General features: G+C 48.8%; 1 protein-coding gene across 5 annotated transcripts in view; it reads right to left on the reverse strand.

The window, feature by feature from the left end:
- The window catches only part of LOC119955438 (tetratricopeptide repeat protein 28-like), a 390,291-nt gene that overhangs the window by 13,841 nt on the left and 362,636 nt on the right, over nucleotides 1-13,814 (reverse strand). For 4 of the 5 annotated variants that reach the window (XM_038781600.1, XM_038781597.1, XM_038781598.1 and 1 more), the window contains exons 20-21: nucleotides 11,290-11,447; nucleotides 5,892-7,041 (exon numbers count right to left, since the gene is read on the reverse strand). In XM_038781600.1, the coding sequence (XP_038637528.1) occupies nucleotides 5,892-7,041; nucleotides 11,290-11,447 (1,308 nt within the window). The remainder of the gene's footprint in view (nucleotides 1-5,891; nucleotides 7,042-11,289; nucleotides 11,448-13,814) is intronic. The other variant, XM_038781602.1, reaches the window with a different exon arrangement.

The following is a 13,814-nucleotide window of genomic DNA, read 5'->3' on the forward strand; positions in this document are numbered from 1 at the left end:
TGGCCAAGAACCAGGGGAAAATGGGCGGGAATCGGGGGAAGGTAGCCGGGGGGAGGGGGGGCTACGGGCTCGGTATGGGGGTTTGATGGCAAGCCAAGGCCCAAAACCAAACTATAAATAAATGCCTATAAACATGTGCCTCGGCCATATTGGGGAATGTAAAATATGTATGCTGGCTAAAGGGGGCGGCCACAATTATTGTTATGAAGATGCTTACCTGTAAATATTCATGTAAAAAATTTTTGTGTTTTCCTTTTTTTTTCTCTCTCTAATAACTTGTAATTTGTCATATATAAAATATGAAAACTCAATAAAAAAACATTTATAAAATGAAAATAGATGTGAGAACAGGCGGGACCTCTTGCCCGGCCCGTTCAGGCCCCTCACATTCCACGTGATCACCCTGGTCAGGGGGTTGACCACCCCCTCCCCCCTGCTGACTAGCCATCTCCCTTTTCCGGCCAGCCACGTGCCCGCGTCCCCCGCTCACTCCAGCCCCCCGCTGGAGGCCCCCCAGCTCGACTCTCCATCCATCCCAACAACTAGCTCCCCTTCAGTCAGCAAAGCAGCACCCCTCCCCCCCCCTCCCACCTCCCCCGCCACCCGCCAAGCACCCGCTCAGCACTGATTTCCCCCCCCATTGTGCTTCCGTAAGTCAGCTGACCCAGGCTAACCCCGGCCGCTCCTGCCTCTATCTCCAAACTTACTATTGTCTCCTCTTCCGGCCCCCCCACTCCCCCCTCCCCCGCAGGGTAAGAGGGCAAGTGCCATCCGGGTCCTTCTCAAGCGCCGGACAACAGCCCGGGCGTCACCCCGCCCCCTGAAACAAAAAACAATGACGGAGAAGCAAACAAACTTAAATTCTACAAATAGTCTTACACCAGGCCAACCCCCGATTACACATCCCCGCCAACGCGTTTCACCCATGTGCAGCTGCCCCTTAGTTCAAGTCCAGCTTTTCATGTCCAATGAATGTCCATGCCTCATCCGCGTATCAAAATAGTGGTGCCTGTCCTGGTACGTTACCCAAAGTCTCGCCGGATGCAGGAGCCCAAACTTCGCCCCTTTGCTGTGGAGGACCGCCTTACCGCCTTGGCCCGGTTGAAACCCGCACGCCTCCTCGCCAGCTCAGCTCCCAAGTCCTGATAAATGCAAATCTCGCCGCTCTCCCACTTGCTGCTCCGCTCCTTCTGCGCTCCTTCCCACCGCAGGACCCGTTCCCTGTCTGCAAAGCGGTGTAACCTTATCACCATTGCCCATGGTGGTTCGTTCGCCCTCGGCTTCCTGGCGAGTACCCCATGCGCCCCATCCAGCTCCAAGGGCCGCGGGAAGGTCCCCGCGCCCATCAGCATCCCCAGCATCGTGGTCACATACGTGCTCGCGTCCACCCCCTCCACACCTTCAAGGAGGCCCAGGATCCGCAGATTGTGACTCCGAGACCTGTATTCAAGGTCAACCAGCCTCTCCTGCCATCTCTTGTGTAAGGCCTCGTGCACCTCCACCCTGACCGCCAGGCCCAGGAACTCGTCCTCGTTCTCAGACACCTTCCTCTCCACCTCCTTCATCACCTTCTCCTGTGCCTTCTGGACCTCCACCATCTTTTCCATGGAGGCCTTTATAGGGGCCAGCATCTCCGATTTTAGCTCCGCTAAACAGCTCCTCAAGACGTCCTGCTGCCCACTGGCCCACCTTCTCGATCCGCGCCGGCCGCCATTTTGTCCTCCCGGACCCGTTCTGTCTTCGTCCCTGCAATTGCACGTTTTACGGCCCCGGTCCTGGTTCCCTCCATACAGCACCAGGGGAACCTCTCCAGTGCCCGTTCCCATGCCGAACCCGCCCTTCAAGTGCCGCCGCCGCTCCGTTAAATGGTCCAAAATCCCGGTCCCAGCGGGAGCTGCCGTGTGTGCGACCTAGCTGGTTATGGCCGCTACCGGAGGTCCCACGAGAGTGAATTCTAATTGTGTTGGAATGCGGAGTATGGATTCTAACTGTGTTGTTATGTGAGAGTGGATTCTGACTGTGCTGCAAAGGGGAAGTGGGTTCTGACTGTATTGTAATTGGAGAGTGGATTCTAGCTGTGTTGCAATGGGGAAAATGTATTTTAACAGTATTATAATGGGAGATTGGATTCTGACTCTGTTGCAATGGGGAGAGTAGATTCTGGCTGTGTGTAATGGGACAGTGAATTCTAACTGTGTTGTAATGAGAGAGTGGATTCTGCTTTTGTTGTAATGGGAGAGTGAATTCTGACTGTGTTGTAATGGGAGAGTGGATTCTGACTGTGTTGTAATGAGAGAATGGATTCTAACTGTGTTGTAATGGCAGAGTGAATTCTGACTGTGTCGTAATGAGAGATTGATTCTGACTTTGTTGCAATGGGGAGGGTGTATTCTGGCTGTGCGGAATGGGAGAGTGCATTCTGATTGTGTTGTAATGAGAGAGTGGATTCTAACTGTATTGAAATGGGAGGGTGGATTTTAACTGTGATGCAATGGAGAAAGTGGATTCTGACTGTGTTGTAATGGGGAGAGTGGATTGTAACTGTGTTGTAATGGGGGGGGGGTGTAGTCTGGCTGTGCGGAATGGGAGAGTGCATTCCGATTGTGTTGTAATGAGAGAGTGGATTCTAACTGTATTGTAATGGGAGGGTGGATTCTAACTGTGTTGCAATGGAGAAAGTGGATTCTGACTGTGTTGTAATGGGGAGAGTGGATTGTAACTGTGTTGCAATGGGAGAGTGCATTCTAACTGTACAATGGGAGTGGATACTGACTGTGCTGCAGTGGGGAGATTGGATTCAGATTATGTTGTAATGGAGAGTGCATTCTGACTGTGTTGTAATGAGAATGGATTCTAACTGTGTTGTAATGGGAGATTGGATTCTGACTTTGTTGCAATGGGGAGTACATACTTACTGTTGTAATGATAGAGTGGATTCTAACTGTTGTTATTGGAGAGTGAATTCTGATTGTGTTGCAAAGGGAGAGTGGGTTCTGATTGTGTTGTAATGGGAGAGTGAATGATAATTGTGTTGTAATGGGAGTGGATTCTGACTGTTGTAATGAGAGAGTGGATTTGAGTTATAATGTAATGGGGAGAGTGGCTTCTGACTGTTGCAATTGGAGATTGGATTCTGACTTTGTTGCAATGGGGAAGTGGATATAGGCCTGTACACAATGGGAGAGTGCATTCTGACTGTTGTAATGGGAGAGTGAATGATAACTGTTGCAATGGGGAGAATGGATTCTAACTGTTGTAATGGAAGAGTGAATGATAACTGTGTTGCAATGGGGAGTGGATTCTGACTGTGTTGCAATGGGGAGAATGGATTCAGACTGTGTTGTAATGGGACAGTGTATTCTGACCATGTTGTAATTTGGAGAGTGAATTCTAACAGTGTTGTAATGAGGAAAATTGATTCAGAATGTATTATAACGAGAGAGTGAATTCTGACTGTTATAATGAGCGAGTGGATTCTGACTGTGTTGCAATTGGTGACTGGATTCTGACTGTTGTAATGGGAGAGTGGAATCTGTGTTGTAATGGGGAAAGTGTATTCTGAATGTGTTTTAATTGGAGAATGGATCCAGTCTCAGTTGTAATAGGAGAATGGATTATGACTGTGTTGTTATGGGGATAATGTATTCATGCTCTATTATAATGAGAGAGTGAATTAAGTCTCTGCTGTAATGGGAGAGTCGATCTAGTCTATGCTGTAATGGGAGAGTTGATCCAGTCTATGCTGTAATGGGAGAGTGGATTAGGGATGTTTTAAAATGGGAATCGTTATCCTATGAATGTCATAATGTGTGAGTAGCTCCTATCTTCCATTGTATTGAGGTGTGGAATCTACCTGTGCTGTAATGGATAGTGGAGCCTACCTGTGCTATAATGGACAGTGGAGCCTACCTGTACTGTAATGGACAGTGGAGCCTGCCTGTGCTTTAATGGACAGTGGAGCCTACCTGTGCTGTAATGGACAGTGGAGCCTACTTGTGCTGTAATGGACAGTGGAGCCTACCTGTGCTGTAATGGAGAGTGGAACCTACCTGTGCTGTAATGGACAGTGGAGCCTACCTGTACTGTAATGGACAGTGGAGCCTGCCTGTGCTGTAATGGACAGTGGAGCCTGCCTGTGCTGTAATGGACAGTGGAGCCTACCTGTGCTGTAATGGACAGGGGAGCCTACCTGTGCTGTAATGGACAGTGGAGCCTACCTGTGCTGTAATGGACAGTGGAACCTACCTGTGCTGTAATGGACAGTGGAGCCTACCTGTACTGTAATGGACAGTGGAGCCTACCTGTGCTGTAATGGACAGTGGAACCTAACTGTGCTGTAATGGACAGTGGAGCCTACCTGTGCTGTAATGGACAGTGGAGCCTACCTGTGCTGTAATGGACAGTGGAGCCTACCTGTGCTGTAATGGACAGTGGAACCTACCTGTGCTGTAATGGACAGTGGAACCTACCTGTGCTGTAACAGATGAGTGGATCGTGCCAGTGCTGTGGTGGCCGTCCACACCTGTCTTCTAATCGGCCATCAGATCTTCAATGCTCCTAGCTGATTGCACAGTATCTAATTTAACCTTATCCTCCACTCAGAGATCTTACTTTCATTCTGGATATCACGATTCATCGGAGAAAAATCTATGTCTTATGTTCTTATGTTCTTATGTCTGGTTGTGGGCCTGTTTAGCGGGGGCCTTCTCAGTGGCTGCAGCTCTGAGAAACACCCCGCTATTCAACGGCACTTTACCATTTTTTTGGAATTCAGGAGTTCCTCTTCACTGACGTATTTGGGTTATTTCATGCTGCGAGCCCAGAAGGAAAGGCACCTCGCAGATCGGGGCACCATTTTATCTGGCTGCTCGATCTCCCCCCACCCCCCCCCCCCCCCCCCCCCCCTCCCACCCCGTTTCAGCTCCTCCACTCCATTATTGATTCCCTTCCAACCTCGGGGAAGCCCCCTGGAAAGCCCCTTCAACTTCCCACCCTGGTAAGGCCCACCCGGGCTTGATCCCTGGCAGTGCTAACTTGACACCTGGACACCCCGGCACAGCCAGATTGGCAGTGCCCCAGACTTCCAGGCAGTGCCAACCATACACCCTGGCATTGCCACCCTGGCAGTTCCCCTGTCAGCCTGACACTGTCAAGGTGCCCGGTGCCAGAGGAAGTGCCACCCTGCCCTGTCCCAGACCTCCCGGTGATCTCTAATAGCCTGGGTGATGTACGCACCCCCCCCCCCCCCCCCGGGTGGCATTACAAATGGTCCACATTTATGGAAACCAGTACCAAATGGCGCTCTGGCGAGGTATCTCAGGCACGGCTGTTAGGTCCTGGCGCTGGGAGAATCTCACAAATGCATATTTAACTTAGTCCAATGGCTCATTTAAATAGCGAGATCTGGATCACACCCAGTGAGGGCAAGATCTAGATCACGTTGTCAATCTCACGAGGCGTTTAGAGCATTGCAAATCTTGCAAGAGGCCTCGCGCAAGATTCAAAAGCTTTGTCCTGATACCAAGTCGGCCCGACAAGGCCGCTAAATCGTGCATGTGCGTCTCCTCTCTATTCGGCAGCTATTAGCAGGTCTATCCTACCCATGCATATGGCCTATTTGTCTCCTGTGTTTTCCTGTGTCCATTCACAAATAGGATTTGGCTACTGCTGAATTCCATCACTTCTATGTACACACTGTAAACACTCAATTCCCTTTTCCTCTTTCACTCTCTCTCTTCTTGCCTGTTTATTTTGGGGAGGTTGAAGTTTCCCATGATATTTATTCTAGATCCCATGATGATTATTCTGTTAATGACTATTAACCCTGTTTCTATTGTTATTGAAGAGTGGATTCTGCCCAGTGTTTATCTCTCTGGTGTGCCGATCTTTACCTGGCGTCTCAGCACAAGCAATGGCTTCAGGCTGTTCAGCTGGATTCTTGACTTTCCAGATGGGTGTGCTGTTGTCTCACTGTCTGCTACTGTCTCCTGAGTGTCCTGTTCAGTTTGCTTATTACTCGTTCCTGAGGCTTCCTGCAGATCGTGTTTGGTTCTTTTGTTTCTTGCTGCTGTGATTTCCAGGGGACCCGGTCTATTTTTCTTATTTCTTGGCGTTGTGGTTTTCTGAGGGCCTTGTCTATTTTTCTTATCTCTCACGGTGTCTGCTGAATCTTCCTGAGGGCCTTGTCTGTTTTTCTTATCTCTCACGGTGTCTGCTGAATCTTCCTGAGGGCCTTGTCTGTTTTTCTTATCTCTCACGGTGTCTGCTGAATCTTCCTGAGGGCCCTGCATATTTGGCTTATCTCTCAAGTTGTCTTCTGAACTTTCCTGAGGATCGTGTTTAGTTTTCTCATCTTTCATGGAATCTAACAAATTTTCCTGAGGTTCCTGTCGAGTTTCCTTATCTCTCGCAATGTCTGTTGAAACTTCCGGAGGTCCTTGTTTGTTTTTCTTGTCTCTCCCAGTACCTGACAAACTTTCCGGTGAACCCTGTTTAGTTTTCTTGTCTCTCTTGGTATCTACCATACCTTCCGGAGGACCCTGTTTGTTTTTCTTGTCTCTCCCAGTATCTGCCAAACTTTCCGGGGAACTCTGTTTGGTTTTCCTGACTCTCCTGCTATCTACCGAACCTTCCAGAGGACCCGGTTTGGTTTTCTTGTCTCTCATGGTGCCTGCTGAAGTGTCCGGAGGATCCTGCCTAGATTTTTCCTCCTGCTGTACCGAAGTTTCCTGAGGGCCGTGTCTAGATCTTTTTTTTCTCGATGCTGAGGCTTCCTGAGGATCCGGTCTGCATTCCTCTACTCCTGGTGTTGACTGTTCCTGAAGACCCTGTCCAGATTGTTCCTCTCGCTGTGCCAAAGGTTCCTGAAATTCCTGTCTGGGTTGTTCCTCTCCCTGTGCCCTGGTTTTCTGAGATTCCTGTCGAGATTGCTGGTCTCTCACACTGTCTGAGGCGTTTTGCAGAAGGTCCAGTTCAGGAAATCTCTGTAATGGCTCTGGGCGCAGAGCTAAGAACAGGTTGAGACTCCCCAGCAGCAGTGACCTGTGGAATAGATCAAATTCCATAGTTGGACTGGATAGTGGGCTGGTTCAGCACACAGCTAAATCGCTGACTTTGAAAGCAGACCAAGGCAGGCCAGCAGCACGGTTCAATTCCCGTACCAGCCTTCCTGAACAGGCGCCGGAATGTGGCGACTAGGGGCTTTTCACAGTAACTTCATTTGAAGCCTACTTGTGACAATAAGCAATTTCATTTCATTCATTTCCTTACTTTGCCTGTATCGGAGACACTGCTTGAAGGCTCTAGCTCCCAGACAAGGACTGCCAGGCCTCTAATAATAATCTTTATGAGTAGGCTTACATTAACACTGCAATGAAGTTACTGTGAAAATCCCCTAGTCGCCACAGTCCTGTGCCTGTTCGGGTACACTGAGGGAGAATTCAGAATGTCCAATTCACCTAACAAGCACGTCTTTCGGGGCTTGTGGGAGGAAACTGGAGCACCCGGAGGAAACCCACACAGACACGGGGGAGAATGCACAGACAGTGACCCAAGCTGGGAATCGAATCCGGGTCCCTGGTGTTGTGAAGCACTGTGAAGCCCTCGATATCTAAACCTTAAAGACAATCAGCAAAGGCCTGTCAATGGTGCTGTAGCGAGTGGACAATAACAGGATCACCCCCGTCATGTAATACTAAACTGGCAGCTTAAATGGCCACAGGATATGGTTGAATCTATCTGGTGTGTGTTCAGGCCCCATCTAGAAAAGTTCATTCAATTTGTGGCACTGAACCTTAGGAAGGCCGATTGGCCTTGACAATGCACTCACCAGAATGATATCAGGGCAGAAAGGGGTCAATTATGATGTCAGGTTACAAAGAGTAGGCTTGTATTCCCTTGAGTATAGAAGATTAAAGGGTAAAATAAATGGCTGACAAATTTTAAAGGGTAGATACAGCGAAGCCATTTTGTGGGAGTTTTGAATTAGAGCTATTGTTTAGGAGTGATGTTGGGAAACATTTTCTCACTTAAAGATTAGTCAAAATTTAAATATACCTCCTGAGAAGCTGTTGAGTCTGGGGGTAAATTGAAAACTTCAAAACTGAGATTATTTTTTTGGTTTTGATTTGTTAGGCAAGCGATTTAAGAGATTTAGAACCAAGGGGGGTAGATGGCATCAAGATATGGGTCAGCCAAGATGTCATAGAACAGAGAAAGCATCTCAAAGGGTTTATGGTCTACTTATGTTCCTATCTTCTCATCTCTGGTCTGTTACGTGGCTGGTACTTTCTCGGCACACCATCTGGGTTACCTCATGTCCTGAATATTGGTGCAGTGCAGTCGCTTCAGGACAAAGTGATGAGGGGGTTTGGTCATTGTGGCTTTACTGTGTCAATGAACAATACAATCCCATGATTCCAAAGCTGCCCTTGGCCATTTGTGGGTTGTACATTCACCAGTGGTGACTGGATTGAACCTGGTCTGATTGCACTGGAACAGCAACAGGTTGTTCAGCCACTCGAGCCTATCCCAACATTCAATTACATCCACCTCAGATCCATTTACCTACCTTTAATACATGTCTCTTGCTTACCCAGCCTAACAGAAATCTCTAAATTACAACCAACTGGCAGCCAGACCATTTTTGGGGACACCGTGATGCAGTGGTCAGCACTTCTGCCTCACAGCGCCAGCGAACCAGGTTTGATTCTGGCCTTGGCTGACTGTCTGTGTGGAGTTTGTACGTTCTCCCCATGTTTGCAATGATTCCCTACCACAGTCCAAAGGTGGGCAGGTTAGATGGATTGGTCAATGCACGGGGTTACGGGGATAGCGTGGGAGAGTGGGCCTAGGTAGGGTACTCTTTCGGAGGGTCGGTGCCGACTTGATGGGCTGAATGGCCTCTTTCTTTACTCTAGGGATTCTATGTAGTCTATATCAAATGGATTGAATTGTCTGCAAAGATAGTTGCAGATTTTCACTACCCTTTGTGTGAAATATTGATTTCTGTCAACAACGCTAAACATCTTTAATTCTAAGATCAAAGAATAATGTCACAGAATTTAAAAATCCCGACAGTGCAGAAGGAGGCCATTCGGCCCATCAAGTCTGCACTGACCCTTCGAAAGTCTACCCAAGTCCACTCACCAGTCTACCCTGCCCTATCCCCATAACCTAACCACATCGCTGGGGCAATTTTCATGGCAAACCCACCTAACCTGCACATCTTTTGACTGTGAGGAAACCGGAGCACCCGGAGGAAACCCACGCAGACACGGGGCGAACGTGCGGACTCTGCACAGACCCAAACCCACTATTAAGCCTGGGTCCCTGGTGCTGTGTGCCACCTTGGTGCCCGTGAAGGATTATTCCTTCTTATTTCGGATATGCTCACCAGAGGAAATAATCCTTCTCTTTCTACCCTATCAATGCCTTTAATTATTTTAAACACCTTAAACATATTTGATCCTAACTCTCAAGGGAATATAAACCAATGCAATATGTCCTCATTATTTAATCCAAAGACCTGGTATTGTTCTGCAGCCTGTCCAGGGTCATATCCTTCCTGAGATTCAGTTCCATTTCTTCATTTCCACTTTCTTTAGTGGATACCTTGACTAACTGCAACTTCCCCATCATTGTCCCAGCCAAGATTCAGTGTTGAGCAGGAATTAAACCTGGGGCCTTGTTTGCCCCACAAGGCTGACAGTGCCCTCATCAAGCCCGTCATTGGGTTAATGACACTTTCTTGTCATTTGAGTGGAGATGGTGGTCCTGTAGGTCCAAGGCTGGAGGAGGTGGAAGGCACCTTGATGTACGTGCCCCCACTGGCCCTTTCAAGCTGCATGGGGTCAAGAACCAGGACCAAGCAGACAGGGGGTGGTGTTAGTACCCAGTCATTGAATCATAGAATTTACAGTGCAGAAGGAGGCCATTCAGCCCATCAAGTCTGCACGGGCCCTTGGAAAGAGCACCCTACCCAAGCCCACATCCTTACCTTATCCCCGTAACCCAGTAACCCTGCCCAACCTTTTTGGACACAGGGCAATTTAGCATGGCAAATCCACCTAACCTGCACATCCTTGGACAGTGGGAGGAAACCAGAGCACCTGGAGGAAACCCACGCACACACGGGGAGAATGTGCAACCTCCACACAGACAGTGCCCCAAGCCGGGAATCGAATCTGGGACCCTGGAGCTGTGAAGCAACTGTGCTAACAGTCCTGGAAAGGGATTTAGGGCCCAGATCATCAAGGCTTAGGGCCTTGTTCTGGACCGGGGGTGTATACGTAGGCCCATATCCGCTGCTCATCGTGAGCTACACAAGGTGGTATTGGCTGTCACAGTGTAGAAGGTACCCACTCAGTGACAGTCCATCAAATCCTGACCTGGGAAGTATCCGTGCTCTCTTCCCACGAATGGTTGAAGCTCCAGCCAGCCAGACCTGGGAAGGTGCAGTTAAGGTTTAGGACCGGAAGCACTGGATTCCTGGGTGTGGCTGAGTTTGAATCAAGGCCACCAGAGCTGACTCCGAGTCCTCCTCCCTTCATTCATCACCTCCCCCATATATTATACACCATTCGATGGACAAGGCAGTGGGCCGCAAATGTCTCTCATGCCCCTGCTATTGCTTTGTAGTGATAACTACCAGCAGATAGTCAAGAGTGACCTCAGGGAGATTCAGTATTTGCTTCAGATTGACAAAATGGTTGAGATCAGTAATGGATTGTGTGGGCTGTTCGTCCTGCAATTACACTGACTCCAGATAAAGTCAGCAAAGTCGCCATAATCCCAGATGACCATCGGCTGCTTTTCCCTTTCAGCTGAGGGGCAGGATTGAGACGGCAGGGCCTTCATGAGTGGATTGGCCTTGCTAAATTACCCTTCGTGTCCAGTGACGTGCTGTTTAGGTGGGTTGGTACGGTGTTGCAGGGATAGGGGTGGGGGAGAGGACTTCGGTAGGGTGCTCATTCAGAGGTTCAGTGCAGACCCGATGGGCCGAGTGGCCTCCTTCTGAATTGTAGGGAATCTATTCTATGGATAACGTCAGCCGGGAGGGGAATTGAACCCACACTGGTGGTCTCACTCTGCATCACTTGTCCAGCGAACTGAGCTAAACCCTATTGGCTCCAACCAGAACCATCAAGAGAAAGTGTCAGTCTGCCCGCACAGAAGCCAACCACACACATGCTGCACATCCCCCCCTCCCCCCACCCCCTCAGGGTTCAGTGTGTCCCTGTGTTAAATGCTGCCGGGTTGCATCCTGTTTAGTTGGGGCAGTGCACTCACCTGTTGAGGTCCCTGGGGTTGTGGAACAGGTATTTTCCAGCTTGCTCGTATCCAATAACCTGCAGAAAGTCTCGGACATGGGGCTCGTTCCAGAGATTCGCCACCTCTTTGTCAGTCAGTTGAGGGCACACCGTGGGGGGTGATTGACACATTTCCAGCTACAACAGAACAAAGAGCGGATGAGAATCCTTGCTTCATTATGAGAATAAATGCTTCACAGCTCCAGGGTCCCAGGTTCGATTCCCGGCTGGGTCACTGTCTGTGTGGAGTCTGCACGTCCTTCCCATGTGTGCGTGGGTTTCCTCCGGGTGCTCCGGTTTCCTCCCACAGTCCAAAGATGTGCGGGTTAGGTGGATTGGCCGTGATAAATTGCGCGTAGTGTCCTAAAAAGTAAGGTTAAGGGGGGGTTGTTGGGTTACGGGTATAGGGTGGATACGTGGGTTTGAGTAGGGTGATCATTGTTCGGCACAACATCGAGGGCCGAAGGGCCTGTTCTGTGCTGTACTGTTCTATGTTCTATGTTCTAATCAAAGAGACAGAGAGACACCATTAACCTGCTGGGATCTGTCCTCAATCTTTCAATGAGAAGCATCCTCCTCAGAATATTGGGAAAAAAAACAAGCAGATTCTGGGACAAGTGCTGAGCAGATACCGGTGATGTAGCTGAGCAGTTCTACACTCACTATCCATGTCATATCAACCCAGCACCATCATATCAGCTCAATTTAACATAAGCACAGAGCTCTAACCCCCTCCCTGATAAACACCCGCAGACCTGTGCAGAAAGCTGGGTAGGTGCATGTGGTAGTCATCACTGTTATATTATATACTGCATACGAGGGTATTACGGTAATGCCCCTGTACTACAGGTACGTGGGTAGATCCCTGCCTGCTGGCTCCGCCCAGTAGGCAGAGTATAAATGTGTAGGCTCTCCGAGCTGCAGCCATTTCGGCAGCAGCTGCGGAAGGCTCCACATCTCAGTGTAATAAAGCCTCGATTACTCTCTACTCTCGTCTCGTCGTAATTGATAGTGCATCAGTGCAGGACGATAATCATTCAAACAGTAAAGAAGATTCTTGCTTAATTCTTCATCCAGCATCACCCAGAAATGCATCATTTAATGGACCACAATCCAGGTGGAGGAAGGTACCCTTGCAGATAGAGCATCCAGGACCCAGATGTCAGAACTGATCTAAAATAGGCAATGCTGTTTGCTGCAATATGAAATGAAGGAGGCCATTCAGCCCTTCAAGCCTGTTCTGCCATTCTGTTGGATCCTGGTGGATCTCTATCTCAACTCACAGAATCACTGAATTACAAAGTGCAGAAGAGACTCTTCGGCCCATCAAGTCTGCACCAACGCAAGAAAGACACACGACCTGCCCACGTTATCCCACTTGCCAGTACTTGGCCCAGAGGCTTGAATGTTATGATGTGCCAAGTGCTCATCCAGGTACTTTTTAAAGGATGTGAGGCAACTGCCTCTACCACCCTCCCAGGAAGCACATTCCAGACCATCACCACCCTCTGGGTAAAAAGGTTTTTCTTCAAATCCCTCACCTTGAACTTATGTCCCCTTGTAACTGACCCTCCAACTAAAGGGAACAGCTGCTCCCTATCCACCCTGTCTATGCCCTCATGATCTTGTATACCTCGATCAGGTCACCCCTCAGTCTTCCCAGCTCTAGCGAAAACAACCTAAGCTTATCCAAATTCTCTTCATAACTTAAATGTTCCATCCCTGGTGAATCGCCTTTGCAACCCTCCAGTGCAATCACATCCTTCCTATAATGTGACCAGAATTGCACACAGTACTCCAGATGTAGCCTCACCAAAGTTCTATACAACTCCAACATGACCTCCCTGTTTTTATAATCTATGCCTCGATGGTTAAAGGCATATGCCTTTTTCACCACTGTATTAACCTGCTTTCTGCCTTCAGAGATCTGTGGAAAAACACACCAAGGTCTCTTTGTTCCTCAGAACGTCCCAGTGTCAGGCCATTCAAATTACTCCTTCCAAAGTGTATCACCTCACACTTTTCAGGGTTAAATTCCATCTGCTACTTATCCTCCCATTTAACAATCCAGTCTATATCTTCCTGAAACCCAGGACACTCAACCTGTTTTGTCATTCAATACAACCATGGCTGATCTTTGGTTTCAACTCCACTTTCCCACCCACTCCCCATTTCCCTTCATTCCCAGAGAGACCAAAAATTTGCCTTCGACATATTCATCAATGGAGCATCCACAACCCTCTGGGGTACGGAATTCCAAAGATTTACAACCCTTTGAGGGAAGACAATTCTCCTCATCTCAGTCTTAAATGATCCTGAGACTAGGGCCCCTGTGTTTTTGATTCCCCAACCAATGTAAACAACGTCTCGGTGTCTACCCTACCAAACCCCATCAGAACTGTGAATGTTTCACTGAGATCACCTCTTATTCTTCGAAACTCCAGAGAGTATAGAACCAATTTATTCAACCTGTCATCATAGGACAAACCCTCATCCCAGGGAACA

This window comes from Scyliorhinus canicula, chromosome 21 (assembly GCF_902713615.1).
Source record: "Scyliorhinus canicula chromosome 21, sScyCan1.1, whole genome shotgun sequence".
Classification (NCBI taxonomy): domain Eukaryota; kingdom Metazoa; phylum Chordata; class Chondrichthyes; order Carcharhiniformes; family Scyliorhinidae; genus Scyliorhinus; species Scyliorhinus canicula.